This window comes from Neodiprion pinetum, chromosome 4, assembly GCF_021155775.2.
Source record: "Neodiprion pinetum isolate iyNeoPine1 chromosome 4, iyNeoPine1.2, whole genome shotgun sequence".
Classification (NCBI taxonomy): domain Eukaryota; kingdom Metazoa; phylum Arthropoda; class Insecta; order Hymenoptera; family Diprionidae; genus Neodiprion; species Neodiprion pinetum.
Window position 1 is genome coordinate 20,106,673 of NC_060235.2, and position 16,379 is coordinate 20,123,051.

General features: G+C 35.4%; 1 protein-coding gene across 3 annotated transcripts in view; it reads left to right on the forward strand.

Moving 5' to 3' along the window:
• The window catches only part of drpr (multiple EGF like domains draper), a 47,430-nt gene that overhangs the window by 24,588 nt on the left and 6,463 nt on the right, over positions 1-16,379 (forward strand). The window contains exons 2-17 of one of the 3 annotated variants that reach the window (XM_046624572.2): positions 2,360-2,761; positions 3,420-3,549; positions 3,874-4,039; positions 6,089-6,335; positions 7,844-7,964; positions 8,351-8,488; positions 8,896-9,075; positions 9,325-9,652; positions 10,774-10,881; positions 11,265-11,429; positions 11,765-11,971; positions 13,137-13,292; positions 13,589-13,765; positions 14,757-14,867; positions 14,972-15,178; positions 15,541-15,735. In XM_046624572.2, coding sequence (XP_046480528.1) covers positions 2,658-2,761; positions 3,420-3,549; positions 3,874-4,039; positions 6,089-6,335; positions 7,844-7,964; positions 8,351-8,488; positions 8,896-9,075; positions 9,325-9,652; positions 10,774-10,881; positions 11,265-11,429; positions 11,765-11,971; positions 13,137-13,292; positions 13,589-13,765; positions 14,757-14,867; positions 14,972-15,178; positions 15,541-15,735 — 2,740 coding nt within the window. In that variant the 5' untranslated portion in view covers positions 2,360-2,657. The remainder of the gene's footprint in view (positions 1-2,359; positions 2,762-3,419; positions 3,550-3,873; positions 4,040-6,088; positions 6,336-7,843; positions 7,965-8,350; positions 8,489-8,895; positions 9,076-9,324; positions 9,653-10,773; positions 10,882-11,264; positions 11,430-11,764; positions 11,972-13,136; positions 13,293-13,588; positions 13,766-14,756; positions 14,868-14,971; positions 15,179-15,540; positions 15,736-16,379) is intronic. The other 2 variants (XM_046624573.2, XM_046624574.2) reach the window with 2 other exon arrangements.

Sequence of the window (16,379 nt, forward strand, 5' to 3'; positions counted from 1 at the left end):
CGAAATCAGATTTTCCATATCGATGCAGTGGTTTTCGTTAAAGCATTGGGTCACTATTCATCACTTACAATGAATTCAGTAATCGTATATTTTTTACGGACTGAGAAATTAAGCGGAAAATACGACTTTGTTGGCTCGTAGAAAATTCATTTACAAACAAAATGAACCCTAGTTTATTAAAATCGATCAAACATTGCGATTTTTTCATTGTATAAACGAGGCAACAATCGCATCTTTTCAAAGCCATCCGTAATTCTGCTATTGCAGCTGAAATTTATGGTTTTTCGACTTTATCCGTGTCAAGGGAACAATTGTTTCTAACTCAATTTTTCAATTGTTCTCTTTCAAACCTTCGTTATATCATATTTCTGTCTCTACAAATCTTTGACTGGACTGTACGTCTGATATATCTTTAAATCTGCTTGTACATATAAATAATGAACGAGTGACGTACACGAACATGAATCCATTTATATGCATGCAAAACCGCGAGAATACAGCTTCGATTCATTGTTAAATGAGCCAGAAGGATCGGCACTGCTGAGGCAGCCGTGTAACCGCTGTTTTATTAGTTACTTTTTAACCCTCCTCCTCCTCATCCCGTTTCTTTTCGTTGTTCACATCATTAAGCGTAATTTAATTTAATTGGCGAAATTAAAATAGTCGTACGCAGCTCGTCGTGACCTCGTGATCCGATCCGATCCGATCTGATCCTTGCAATTTAATACGCGAGTATTATTTATGGTCACAGCAATGGTGGTGGTGCTTAGTAATATGGTCATCAGACTGTTTCAAACGTTGAGATTTGCATGTAATGTATATTTGAATATCTCTTTGTTTGAATAACATCGGATTTTTGGCGCTTTTGCTTAAATTTTTTTTTTTTTCACTTTCTGATGCGTTGCGTCGAAAAATCTGAAACTGAATTTCTCACCCGTAGCCATAAGTATTCAATGAAAATTGTAGAAATTTTAGGAGAGAAAAAATTAACATTAAAGCATTTCAATTTTACATTCAAACATCTTTTTATCGGTTAACCTTCTTAATCGTTTTCGTTTTCTTAGAAGCGATAAAAAAATGTTAACGAGTATCCACAACTATAGGTAAGAAATTTCGTAATAAAGATTTCAGAAATAAAGAGAAATTCCGTGAAAATAGAAATAAAAATTGATCGCACGAAGCGTAAGAAATTCTAGTTTATCAAAATGGGAAAATTCGAAATCTTTTGGCCAGAATTTTGGAACTGAGATGAAAGTTTGAAAATTTGTCTGCATATCTTAAAATTATATCAAGACATTTTAACCCATGAGAGCAGCTAATTTTACAAATCTTCTTATTAGGGATGACCCTAATATATGTACATGCAGTTTATTTTGCGTTTAGGTTATGTCGCAAAATGGCATAATTGAGGACATGGCTGGCTCCAATTTAACGAGTCAGCAGTATAATAAGCTGGTAACTTGCCGGGCTCACAATCAGTTGAAACTTTAATTCTCACTCCGCAAATATGCCGCAAGACAAGTCTTTTTTATTTAAAAAGTCCTGCTTTTGAATTCTGCTGATGCAGTGGGGAAAGAAAACTCAAGTATTTTTAATTAGTAACCTTGAATTTGTTAACATCGAGAAATCAATCAGAGGTTTCATTTCGTCAATTGTATCATTTATTCGACAAATTGAACAACTGCTGTGCACTTATGAGTTTGAAATTCGTAACGTTGACGAAACAACGTATTTTTATAGAAACTTGTTATACGGCAATATTGGAATTTCCTGTGATTCAATAAATCGCGATTAAGTAAAAAAAAAAACTCGTATTTTATAAGATGGGAACCCTTTAAATGGTGAATATATTGAAAAAATTAACTAACAATATTATGTGACGATGACGAAATTATATTCTCACCATTTCCGGATAGTAAATTCATGACAAAATGACTGAAAAATCAAATATCGTAAGATTGAATTGAGTAAATAATGTAACTACGGTGTAGATTTTAATATGAATACACCAATTATTTCGTTTAAGATTGTTTTAAAATGTTTTATTCGTCATGATTTGAGAAATTGTAATATCATGCACTGCGATTAATACAATATTCATTTTATAAAAATTACTTGGTATCGACTGAACCAAACATATAAGAGCATTAATTTTGCAATTCGTACTTAATTAACTGAAAAGTTTTCCCTGTACGATTAACAGTGGTTTACTTTTCGAATCATTTCCGAAAAACTATTGGAATTATCGGAGTATGAATTATAATGTCCGTATAATTATAGGTAAATATTAAAATTTAATGCAAATAACGAGTTCCCTGTTCTCCTAATTTGACTGGAAATTTTGTATCACATGTTTCAGGTGAAGGCAAAGTCTGACCCTACAGCTCCGAGTCTTGTCAGGATGAAGGGTAGCAGTTCTCAGTGCACGACGTGAACCCGCGATGCGTTTAACAATTTTCCAAAAGAATGATTCCCACGGTAAGATAATCGAATAAACAATGCGAACGGATGAAAAAGGGTATCCTACGTTATTGTCGCACGGAAAATCTACGACGGAATCTAAGCAGCACAAAATTACATCGATCCAAGTATATTACGACTAATGAAATTACGAATCATCCACGACCCTCGCAAATAAGAGAAGAAAAGAAAGTAGAATGGCCTCCTTCGTTTCACTGGTCGTTGCCACCTTCCTTCTAGCCGTGATAGACCTCGCCCAACCAACCCTCGAAGGGCCGAACGTCTGTACGCGGCAAGAATCGTGAGTACAAAACTGTTTCCTCTTTCATTTTGTGTTGGTTTTTTTTTTTTTTTTTTTTTTCTATCAACGAAAATTGAAACGAAAAGAAAACCTGAAAAATCAATTTCATTCGTCTTTATCCCATCGGACAGAAATATTTACAACATTAATGTATTGCAATTTGTATTATTTATTGTAAGAATTTGTTTGTAATAGGTATGCAATTAGACTGTCCGAAAAAAATTGATTTCTCGAATCTGAAGCTGCTCGTACAATATATGATTATTATTATTATTATTATTATTATTATTATTACAACCTTTTTTTCTGAAGACACGAATATCGGACCATTAGAAATTATATCGGACCATTATAATACTGATTGTGAATGAATGTTCACTTCAACAGCTTCCATTTATTGAATATTACATATTTTACCAAATTTCAACAATAAATTGTTATAACATGACGTGGTATATCGGAGTAATATATATTTATGTTGGAAATGACATAAATAATCCGAAAACCATACGTTTTTGAGTTTCGCGACCCCTAAATATAAAGCAATTTTATGGTTTACTTGTAAAAATAATATTTTTATATCGTACAATTTTCTAAATCCCAAAATTTCTCTTCTCATTCTTGACCTATCTTTGTCCTGATCAATTTTTTTCCAAAGGTACACAACGACTGTCACGATATCGGAAAACAAAGGGTTCAAAGTTCGGGAGTACGGATGGTGCTTCAGCTTCCCAAAATTTAGGTGCACCAAGTACAGGGTCAACTTTAAACCCGTGTATAGGACGCAGGTGAATTGCCCCATTTCTGTAATAAACAATTCGAATAGGCGTATAATTTGTATATCAACTAACGATACTGTCAAATATTTTCTGTACGGAAGTTTCATTCGACAACGGAACGAGTGCACGAATGGAAATGCATTTAACAGAGTTCATTTTTGAAAAATGAGAGAAATCCGTCGTAAATTCATAATTATTTTCGACAGTGTCGATGTTTGAAGACAATAAAAAATAAACGAAACTAATTGATTAAAAGAAAAAAAAAAAAAAAGAAAAAAAAAATTTTTAATTCGACGAGACAAATGAAATCTGACTGTGGTTTTTTTTTTTTAGACGCTGATTAAAAAACGGCCGGTCGACGAATGCTGCAACGGATACACGAGGAGCAACAAGGATCGATGCATAGCGGTATGTTCCGAAGATTGTATTCACGGCACTTGCGTTGCTCCGGACGAGTGCAAATGCGAGTCAGGCTATGGCGGACCCTCCTGCAATATTAGTGAGTTTTATTAATCCAATTACACGACACGAATCAGGTTTCACTACGAGCGGCATGTTTGTGTGTCCGTTGCTGGAACGATACTCGTATGGCAGCCTCTTGCGAATCACGTAATATTATATTATACGCATAAATACGTATGATGTACATTCGGTGAAACGGAAATGCGAAAGGTAAAACGTTGGAAAATAACGGGTATTGAGAAAGATCAATCTTAGATTCGTAAAGAAACTCACAGATCTTTTCCTTTAAATTGTGTCACATTTGTTGGCCAATTTCTTCGACTTTAAAAATTTAATATCACATTCACCGATTCGAGGTTTTATTTATTCTCCTCGCATTTTTCTTTCTCTTTGATCCTCGTTCGGATTAACCGTTGATTATTGATACTTGGAACGGAAATTTGTAAAGTATAACAGAGACAAAAAAGGGAGAATTATTTCATTATGAAATAATAATCGTCAACTATCTATTGGTGATATGAAAAATGAACGCTAATCGCAAACGTTTGCAAAATCATCGTTAACGTATGTTTTGTAAATTAAATCGATCTCAATACCGATAAATATCGAATGACAAGAGACAAATTTCCAACAGTTTATCCAAAATCCGATGTGTCATATAGAATTTTTGATATTAAAAGAAATACGTATCATAAACAAACATCGGAAATACTGTTTGAAATTCTCAGGCTTCGGGAAGTTCATCAATATAGTTATAACTGTCAATTTTTCAACTAGAAGAATAACGCATGGATGAAAGTTTGTCAGACTTTAGTCACGTTCATAGCACGTAAACTGCACCGGTGTACCGTAAAGTATCGAAGTGATGAAAAATTCTATTTTCTAAGTAAAAAACATTGTATAATACATCCCGGGTAAAAATGCACATTTCAGTCATAGAATTCCTGTAATTTTCACCCACACCTCGACAACTCTGTATTCATCGTGCATATCTCATGGAAAGCGTGGAATAGAATAATACGTAACTTCTGTGCCTGCATTATAAAATGTACAGGCTAATTATCGCGAAGAGTACAATATGAGAATTTAGCACGGAAACGAGGAGACAAAAGGAAAAATTGCAGGTAGTGATTAAAAGACAATGCCAAGAACTGTCGCTGAGAAAAAAATTCATTCGTTACTGTAACCAGAGAATTCTAATACAATTGACATCGTGAAAGTAACTGGTTAGTTTTTGTAGAATTACAAGAAAATATTGTGCAACAAGAAATTATCCAGTGTGATTATTACCGTCAACATTAAATCTCTTCGTTTAGTTGATCGTACTTTTTCAAGATAAATTTCAGCCATCAACATTAATTCATTATTACACCAACATGAAATTATCGCAATAGTTACTGCAAAAAAATATAGTGAGAATAACAATGTCAAAAAAAATAAATAAATAAATAAATAAAAATAGTAATCATATATATTACGGATTGTCCATGTCCCAGCAAAAGAACTAATTTTCATTTTGTACACAAGGTTATAGTTTTCGGTTACGGCAAAAAATGTAATAGTTACGGACTCTAGTAACCGTAACAAGAAATTTCTGCATATGGGGAATTCCATGCGAACTCGACCAACTTATGACTCTCACCATTTCTGATTATTTTTTTTTTTTCTCCCAACTCTAAAACAGTGCCTTGAATTTGTTTAGGTTTTTTTGTTCAACAGATCGTTTGCTTATAAATATTTGACGTGATTTAGAAAAGGACTTTTTTTTGGAGTTCTCCAAAACTCATCATAGGCCCGGTCTTGGAATGTTAAAAAGACAAAATAAATGCTTTGAGAATTTTTTATGAATTTGAAAAAATGTTCCTTTCCAAAATCACTCTCAATATTTATAAATGATCAACCAGTTGAAATTTTTTGGACAAAATCATACACGGTGAAGGTCAGACGTTGTTTAGATTCGCACGAAATTCCCTCGATAATTTTCGCGGATATTTTTTTTACATCTAAACAAAATATAATAATCATAAATTTTCTCGCATTTACAGAAAATGTTGACGTTATTACGTAACTTTTGTTCGACTTTCAGCCTGTCCGACCGGTTACTGGGGTCGGCATTGTCGGGACGAGTGCACGTGCCGTAATGGCGGTAGCTGCGACCCTTTTAATGGAAAATGCAAGTGCACAAGGGGCTGGAAGGGTGAAAACTGCGATGAGAAATGTCCGCCTGATCGTTACGGACTGGATTGCGGCGAGGAGTGTCGGTGTCAAAACGGTGGCAGCTGCCATCACATTTCCGGCGAGTGTCTCTGCGCCGCGGGATTCACAGGACCTCTGTAAGTTGGGATTGACGAAAATATCGACAGCCTTAGCTTTTTCGCCTTTTTTGAGAAACAAATTTTCGCAAAAAATTGTCTGTTATATATTTAATCTAGACTGTTTAGAATTAGGGCAAAATATATTGGTTTTTATATTTTTCTGAAACGAAGCTTTGAACGGTTTGGTGAGTTTTAACCCAAATCTTTGAGGGGTGTCTCATGGTATGTGATTTTTTCCCTTCTCAAATCACGTGCGAAAAATGTATATGATCCAGTTTTTTTCAGGAAATTTTTCAAATTAATCGCGAGTAATCGTAAATCAGTAATCCTAATAATCCTGCACTGTAGCAGGATTTTTAACTCAACGAAATCTTACGTTTCAGGAATAATAAAATATTCAAGTATTCCTCTTATCTCAAACAGACTACGTGCCACTTGCGAACCCTTGAAAGTTTTAAAACGAATAAAGCGCAGGTAAAAGTCATGAAAATTATAAAATTTATAAATCTGGATCTCTTCCACTGTATAATCGTGGAATTTTTACAGTCGATAATCATCGTTGAAAAATGTGACAATCCAGGAAATGTCTCGTAATTTTAACTATCCTCAAATAAATTTTGCCAATTAGTAGATACGTAATAACAACGTTCTTAATTAACGGCTGATCAGTTGTGTGTAAATTGATCAATTTCACCGTACCTATAAGTTGGAAGTGTATAATTTTTTTGAACTTTTCCACTACGTGAAACACATCATTAAATGCTGATGTGAAATATCGAGTTTTTTTTTTTTATATCATATTTAATTCTTCGTGCCGAATTCGGACGCTTTAAAATTGCGGGAAAAAAAAAATAGAACTTTGACTGTAGAATAAATCGGCAAAAAGTCGAAGAATTCTTATGACAAAAATGTAGTTACTATTATTGTATGGCCACCTTGACAAATGTTCGTGGAATGTGCAGAAATAGACACGGCTTGAAAGTTTTATCAGCCTTCTTTGTAACTATTTTTTACTAAACGTGAAACGTGTCCATCGAATGTCACAGATGGGAGGAAATAATCATCCATGTAATGTGGAATTTAGAAAGTTGTGATTTAGCTTGTTCTACGGAACGTGTGTCAAGATATATGAATTTCTCTGAAATCAAGATCACAAATTGTTAAAAGAAAATCGTTTTCAGAGTGAGATGCAATTTAATTGAAATTGAAAATCCCACATTGTACAATATATGGAAAAGCAAAATGCATTATGGTTGGATCAAAATATTCAGATTTTAAAAACAATACTGACAGTAATTTCTGCCTTACACTCATTACTGTAATCATGAAATGTTTCAAATCTATAATAATCGACAAATTTGTAAATGTATAAAGAAAAATTAAATCCTCCACAGAGTAATCGGTGAGACGACGAATTGAAGATGTAAAAATAAAAAGTATTGATCAATACTGTATAATATATTTTTCAGTATTCATGCATATAATACTGTACAAGTATTAAATTATTTTTTTCTTTTATCTTTCAGATGCGACTTTCAATGCCCAGAAGGTAAACACGGCTATGAATGCAAATCGAACTGCAGTTGCCAAAACGGCGGATCCTGCAGTCCGACAAATGGCGAATGTTTCTGCACGCCAGGATGGACGGTGAGTTACAACTACTTGTTATATGTAAATATTTTCGACGATCTGCCGGACAAAAATGTGCGGTGATGATTATTGTTGCAGACTAATCAACTATATGTATATAAATTTGTTTCCTGTCGCACACGATAACTTGAAATATACTGCGACACGTTCAATGAAATTAAGACAAGGAATTTGTTTACTGTAATAAAAACGTTTGGGATTATCGGGCAGTTCAATTATTTTCTCTCGGTTAAAATAAACATGACATATGTACGTCAAAAGAAGCGATGACGAAAAAAATTGGCTCGATATTATTTATAAGTGAAGTCTATTTTGCAAGAGGCAAAAAAAAAAATTCTACGTGGCTTGAAGTTTCAGTTCGTAATGAGTGTAAATTGTTTCAGGGATCCGTATGCGCTAATCGTTGTCCCGATGGCCAATGGGGAAACAATTGTTCGTCTTCCTGCGATTGCTACAACGGAGCATCGTGCCATCATATAACTGGCGAATGTCAATGCAAAGCAGGATTTCTTGGGGAGAAGGTGCGTATGGTAGAAACCATGACTTTAACGCATCCTTATTTTGGGATGAGAAGAAAGTCGGAGGGAATTAAAATTGCCTTTAGAACTTGATTTTCGAGAGAAATTTGAATATATGCCGCTGAAATTTGTACGGAAAGGTCCACAAGAATAAACAACAATTGTCAGATCGAAAGATAATAATTTTATTTTCGACGTGAACTTTGAAGAACGAAAAATGATTTGTCATTGTTGAAATTATGACAATTTGACCAAATAATAGAATTCTTGACAAACCTGCACTGGACGCGTTATTATGATATTGGTCATTATCTGAAGCTGTAAAAATTAACTTCCGCTTCAGACAGTCAGCTTTTAACAAAAATTGCAAACGCGTGATAACGAAGTCATCAAAATACTTTGATTTCCAGTGTGTTGAGACCTGCCCTAGCGGCAAATATGGCCTTAACTGCACGAGCAACTGCAGTTGCAAAAATGGGGCGACTTGTTCGGTGATCGATGGATCCTGCAACTGCCAAAACGGGTGGAAAGGCGAGCTTTGCGAGGAGCGAGCTTGTCCTGACAGTTCATGGGGTCCGGAGTGCAAGAACGTGAGTAAAAGTACAAGTTTAGTCTACTTGATATTTCCACCGATCTAGCTTAATCGAAGGCCCTAATAAATAATCAGGTCTTGAGAGGCGAATGAAACCTGGTAAGACTGTCGAAAATCATGAAATTGTGAAATTGGTGCTGAATATAACGTATCGCTGATTTCAGTGACGATCAATCCGCCATTCTAGTTTCCAGCCTCTGCCCATTTTACACATTCCTCAATCCATCTCGCTAATAAAATTCCCCAGAGTTGCGCATGCGAAGAAGAACACACCGAGCTCTGTCATCCTTGGACCGGAAACTGCGTTTGCCGCGCCGGTTGGGACGGCGAAATCTGCTCTCACACCTGTCCGATTTATACATTTGGCAAGGGATGCCAGCAGCAGTGCAAATGCGAGAACAGCGCCCAGTGTTCACCTTTTGACGGGACTTGCACATGCGCAGCGGGATTCAAGGGTAAACGCTGCAACGAACCCTGTCCCGATGGTACGTTTGGCGAAGATTGCGCCCAGAAGTGCAATTGCAATAACGGAGCCAATTGTTCGCCAGAAAACGGACGATGCAACTGCACAGCAGGTATTATACCCGACGCTTTTTACGTCGCGATAGCGATTTTTGTCGAGTCATTAGGTGGGGGATGAACGTTTTGTTTGTTGTTACTGTATTTAGTTTAAATCCGATCCATCGACATTCGGCCAAGTTTTAGAAAGAACTCCGATTCTGAGGCACGAGCGGCATTAATATTTACGAGGAACACGTGCAACAATTTTATCGCTTCTTTTTTTTTTTAGAAATGAAACCCTTTTACTATGAATTTTAAACACTTCGCCTCTTGTAGGTAACAAAAATATGATCTGATGTATTTTTCGTGTAAAAAAGATTGATCTTTTTAAATGTGGAATTTATCTTGAAGAAGATCTTGAGCTACGGTCAAAATAAGTTTCTTTCGAAACTTTTTATAGACTCTTCGAAAAGTATTTTTAAATTTTTAAAGCAAAGTGAAAGTGTGGTGTCTGTTAAATCGTTTCAAATATTCCGGGGAGACCGAATTTTTTGAATATACCGTATCTCTTCGAAATATTTAACTGCCCTAAAAATTTTAGGATGCACTTCGGAATATCAGCGCTTTTGCACTCAAAAATAGAAAACCATTTTATCTTATACCCTTGGAATACACAGAATTGGAAAAGAAGAAAAAATGTTTTTCTGTCTGTTCTCATGAGAATTTATCCTCAACAGGTTTTACACGCGAAAAGGTCAAATTTTTTCGAACCAAAAACAGACGAGATCATATTTCTTTCACTGGGAACTGGAAGTACTCAAAATTCGAATACACAGGTTCATTTCGAAAATGTGGTAAAATCGACCACTTGTTTCTCGTTAACTTTAAAGTCCGCAGAGCTAAATGTCACAGGATTCTTGTACCTTCGCTTAGTCTATCACATATTTGAATAATTGCAGCTAGATCGAAATTTTGAGCCTGTGAAAAAAAGCTGGTCAAAAGTTCGTGAATCGGATATCTTCGATTTTTTTTTCTTTTTTTCTGTCGCGTTTCAATTTTATTCGAGTACTTTGATTTTGTGCACAATTTAATTGTATTGTTATTGCAAGTACGTTAATGCGCTTATTTTGCATCATTTTGTCTTATTGTTATTATTATTATCATTATTTGTAAACGTGTAACGATAATTCATCAGGATGGAAAGGTATTCTGTGCGATCGTCCGTGTCCCGACAAGTTTTACGGTAAGGATTGCAAGGAGAGTTGCAAATGCTTGAACAACGCTGCCTGCAATTCGCAAAACGGTAAGAATACGTTAAATGTTGTTTTCACAATTATTTGACTTTGACTTGACTACAATTTGTTGCGCAATATTCTAGTGGAATATTATAAATGAGTAATAATAATTATAAAAATATGTAGCTCGTGTTTGTGGTGAGGAAATTTTTCTGAAATATTTGCAATTATTTTTATTCCTTTTTCCCTTTTCTTGAATCTTTCGCTTGTTTCCCTTACCGGCATAAATTGTCAGCATGAGCCGAAACCGGTAGTGACAACCGAGTAGATGAGCGTCTTGTTTTTTTCAAAGCACATGCAAAAAAACATGGATCTTTAAAAGACGAAGACGAGAAAGACTTTGCTGCATCGTATAGTATGTATGTTTCGGTTTTTGTACATGTAATATTAGGCACATGCACATGTGCGGCTGGTTTCACCGGGGATCTGTGCGAGGAAAAATGTCCCAACGAATACTTTGGTCACGATTGTAAGCAGATCTGCGACTGCGACGAGAATAACAACTTAGGCTGCGATCCGGCGACCGGACGATGCAAGTGCAAACCCGAATGGAAAGGTTCGTCGTTGATCGATACTCGTATTACACCCTAAATTCTACTCACCCCTAACTTTCATAACGATTATTAATCAAAGATATTTTTGCAGTGGAAAATGACGCTAAGCACCATTTTTCTTTTCTTTTATTCTTAATTTTTGTTCGTTATTTTTATAATATATAATAGTTATCGACTGCATATATTAAAAGTACTTATCGTTCGATCTGTCGAAGGAATTTTAAACCCTCTTTTACACGTTTGTTAGAAAAAGTACCTACAAGTATGATATACGAATAATAAAATTTATAACAAATGGGTCGCAAGCTTGAGCATAGACTGACATTTAATGAAACAGGAATAAGGTGCGAGACGCAATGTCCGGCTGGTCAATTCGGCGACGACTGTCACTCCGAGTGTAACTGCATGAACAATAGCTCGTGCGATCCAGAAACTGGGGCTTGCGTTTGCGCCCGAGGTTGGGAGGGTCCCAATTGCTCGGAACCTTGCGAGGAGGGCTTTTACGGCGTTGGCTGTAAGGAGAAATGCCCAGAGAAATTTAACGGTAAGACGAAATCCGAAGCAGGTGCGACCGAGGGTTGATAAGGGGATTGGTTGCTCAAAAATTGATATTTTTTATTTACTTTGAGCGCATTTGTCGAATTATGCAATTCGTAAACTACGAAGATGTATTTGATAATTAAAATATAGAACGTACTGGCGTCAAATTACTACGTGATTGTTGAAAATCTAGTAGATTCGTTCGATTATTTTGTACAAAATGAATTATCTAATTTTGTTTTAACATATCGCCATTGTGGAATATTTATCTTTCAAAGATTTTACCTATATTAAATACGCTCGAAAAATCTCAATATTGAACTGAGTAACGAAAGAAAAAAATATTTGACAGTGACTTTGCGGGGAATAGCCTTGTCAATAAAATAAACCATCGTGGAGTGAAATTGAGTGAATCCATTAGGTTTTTCAATTCCATTTTGAAGTTATTTGAAATGAATCATTGATATTCAAATTTTCGTTTATAATTTCGATATTTCGTATTTTTCAATTTTTACAAAATAACGAAACGATTATATTCGATAAGTACTGAATGTGAAAAAATCAATACGAAGTATGAATTTTTGACTAACCAAGAGACTTCTTGACTGACGAACAGTCTAATTTTTCCTTCGCGTCTATATCTCGAATTTCGACAAGGCGCCGTGCTTCCGGTTCCGAAAGAATGTCATTGAACATATGCTTACGAATTAATATTCCCCTTTAACAATGTAACACACAAACACTGTCACGCAAAGATAATTATAAATTGCTTTTGCAAGGTATGCTTTTTTGCCGTTGTGTAGTTTTGTCACGTTTTGAATAGCTCTACGTGTATGTAGCTGACAATTTCGTCAGAAATAGTACTGGCTTCATAAAGGTGGTATGTTACTTCATTAAAAACAAAATGCATTAATAATTATAAGCGTCGTACAAATTCTCATTTCATCCTGAGAGTCGCCGTTACGTTTCGATCAATTTCTCAAGACTTTATATACCTCGGTGCTTAAAATTGTTTAATCTTCCGCGCTATTGATTTTTCTGCAAAGATAAGATCTTTCTTTGCCTGTTATACTAATATCATTCACACAGAGCCGCAGCAATCGGCTCTTGATTGTTTAATCTTGCTCTATCTATTGTCAGTTGTTATCCATATTTCCTGATTCACACAGGCAACATGACGTGCGATCACGTCACTGGACAATACGTATGCAGACCTGGCTATCTTGGACTAACTTGCGAACATCCTTGCCCTCTGGATAGATACGGTCTGAATTGCGCCAATCATTGTCACTGCAAGAACGGAGCTGATTGTCACCATGTGACTGGTAATAATGAGGAAATAGCTTTTGGCTCATGATTTGTTATTATGATTTAGAATAATTTCGTTTTTGGCTCACCAAAGAATAATGTTGCAAACTTACGCTCGGCACGAAAAGACCGAGTTTACGACCTTGTTACACAATATTCTATTTCGATATAAAATGAACTTTGGTCATAAAATAATTCGATTTCGGATTTTGTTGCTGTACCGGCCTCCTTCAATAATTTCTTTGAAAAACAGTCAGATTCCACATTTTCTGAAGACAATTCATGGATTGTTTTCTTGAAATTTTAATAACAGGTGTCTGCCAATGTTTGCCGGGCTGGCAAGGCAATTCTTGTCAAATTCCCTGCACCGATGGGATGTACGGTGTTAATTGTACCCAGCCTTGCAAGTGTCAGAACGGAGGCGAATGCAGGAAAAACGATGGTCATTGCCGTTGCGCCCCTGGATGGACTGGAACGCATTGCACAGAAGGTGAGAGACTCTTGATCAAAGAAGGAAGCGTATTTTCATGAATTAAAGGCTGTTCAGAACAGGTGAAAAATGCGTTGAAACAGAAATTGAAAACGTGCAGTTGAAGCTGGACAGATTAATTTTAATCCAAAAGATTCCCTCTCATTCGGACAACATTTTTTTTCAAAATTTATTTTCTATTGTAAATAATTTTTTTATGTATAGCATGTCAGAGAAATTACATTACCCTCATTTTTTTTACCAAAAAATTCAAACAGTTTGTTTAACTCCGATGAAAGTGTAGCTCATTTTATTTAGAAATGAATTCCCTAGGAACTGGCTGATGCAAATTTTGTGTTCTTTAACTCGTTGGTTTGTAAAAAAGTTCCATACATATTGTCATGTACTACAATCACGATAATTTATCGCTGATTAACTTATGATTTAACAAGAAACATGTTATTGTTACCCAAGATTCGAGTCAGAAGATGTTTCGAGAATTCAGTCACGAATCAAACGAACCATTTATATCAAAATCGAACGAGCATTTCATATGGATTTTGCGATGATAAAATTTTAGAATAACTTAATTTCTCTGATGTTTGTAGCATAATGAAGTATTTAGTGTTGAAATCGAATATTTGAAAAGAAATTTTCTGTCTTAGGGAAACTTTTTTTTTCTCTTTTAGAAAAATATAGTCAACTCGATGAATTTCAACGAAACTCTTTCTCTCTTTGTCCTATCACTTTTCTTTTTGCTCAAAATCGCTTTTTGAATTGTACGCTCGACTAATCCTCAATTGAAAATCGAAACGACTCGAATGTCGAGGTGTTCATACAAATGCTCAATGTTCGAAGTGAGGAAAAATTCATCCCGACTGATTCACATCCTGGAATTTATCCCCTCCAGTTACATTCTATCTATAACAAGTATCAGTCCAAAGGAGCAGAGAAATTTGTTCGGCTCCTTTTATAAAGCAAAATAATTTTACGCCATTCCTTTTTTCCTCAGTATGTCCGGAGGGATATTACGGTGATCACTGCATGGAACCGTGCGAATGTAAGTCCGATTCCTTCGTATGTCACCCGATAAACGGTTGCACGTGCAAAAAAGGCTTCAAAGGTAAATACTCAATTCTAAATACGCGTATTTATTCTGGCTTATATTCCCCGATTTGCTTGCAAGTTTGGCATTCGAATGACTTCGCATGTTTTGAAACTGTTTAGGTGAAAACTGCGACGAGTTAATGCAAGAAAAGAGCGTCCTTCCGATAGAAGATTCAGGATCTGGAAGTGTCGTCGTGGGAATTGCGATCGCTCTAATCTTCATTGCGATCATATTCACGATATGGTTGTACTACAGGCGGCGGGTTGCTAATTTGAAAACTGAAATAGCTCAGGTTCAATACATCGCCGAACCTGTGACGACGCCAGGTAAATAAAAAATCCCTGTTGAGTTTTGCTATTTCATATACACTGAGGAAAGTTTCGTTTGTTACAGTCATTGGAAAATTGTGGTAAAATGGGTATCGTTACCATTGTAACGGTTCAAATGTTGTTAAAAATTTGAAGAAAATTTCATACAAATAACTATTTTATGTGATTATATTTGTCAGTACCAAATCCTCTGGTTATTGCAACGTTAAATCTCTTCGATCGGTTTATCACATTGAGAAAAATTTCGCACCCAGTGCTATGTTTTTCGCTTTTGGTAAAAAATGAAAATATTTGAGGACTTTTGCAGTGATTTAAAACAGGAAAATAATAATATCAACATCGCCCTGTTTCTTTCACAGATCGCAATCACTTTGATAATCCGGTATACTCGTATCGGGATTCTAGTAGGTCTGACGACGGAACAGCGACGTTGTTGAACAATGTGCAAATAAAAAACGACCTAGGTACCAAGAATATTAACACAGAACGAGCCAAACTCGGTCCCATGGTTGCTGGCTATAATACAACTAGCGACGACGATGGCAGTTGCAAAGGTAATTTTTGATCTCCATTCAACCTTGTCGATTATTTCGTTTCTTTAATGTCGTACTACTGTGCATAAACTTTTCTATTGCAAGTGTTTCGCGTTTAATTGTTAAAAGGTGTGATTTTCCAAACCCATCTTGCTACAAAATAATGCATGGAAAGGTAAAACAGATTCGTTAAAACGACGGTTCGTTGATTCTATGAAATAATTTTAGTTTGATTAGATTCAAAAATACTTTTTCCTCAGGCTTATTGATGTTTATAAAATTGTATCATGGTATATTCAACATCGTTACTTGTATTAATTACTAATTTTATAAAAACTGTGAAATGCTTCTCTAATTGTGACAAAATTATTTATTACAGACATATGATTTAAATTAAGCACTTTGAAGCCAAATATAGCAGAATTATTGCATAAAATCTATTAATCGCGCTTATCCAATTTCGGTATTAATATAGATGAAGCAAAAATTGTTAACGCAGTAGCAATGATTCTGCAATCATAGCCAAGTGGATATCCCAATTTGGCAAGTTGCGACAAATTTTCCCCACCGTCTCTGTAACGACCCTGAAACTCGCCGGTCCAGCGAATTAATTTTACTCTTCGACGTAAAAATCACAAGAAAAATATCATGAAACATGTGTTATT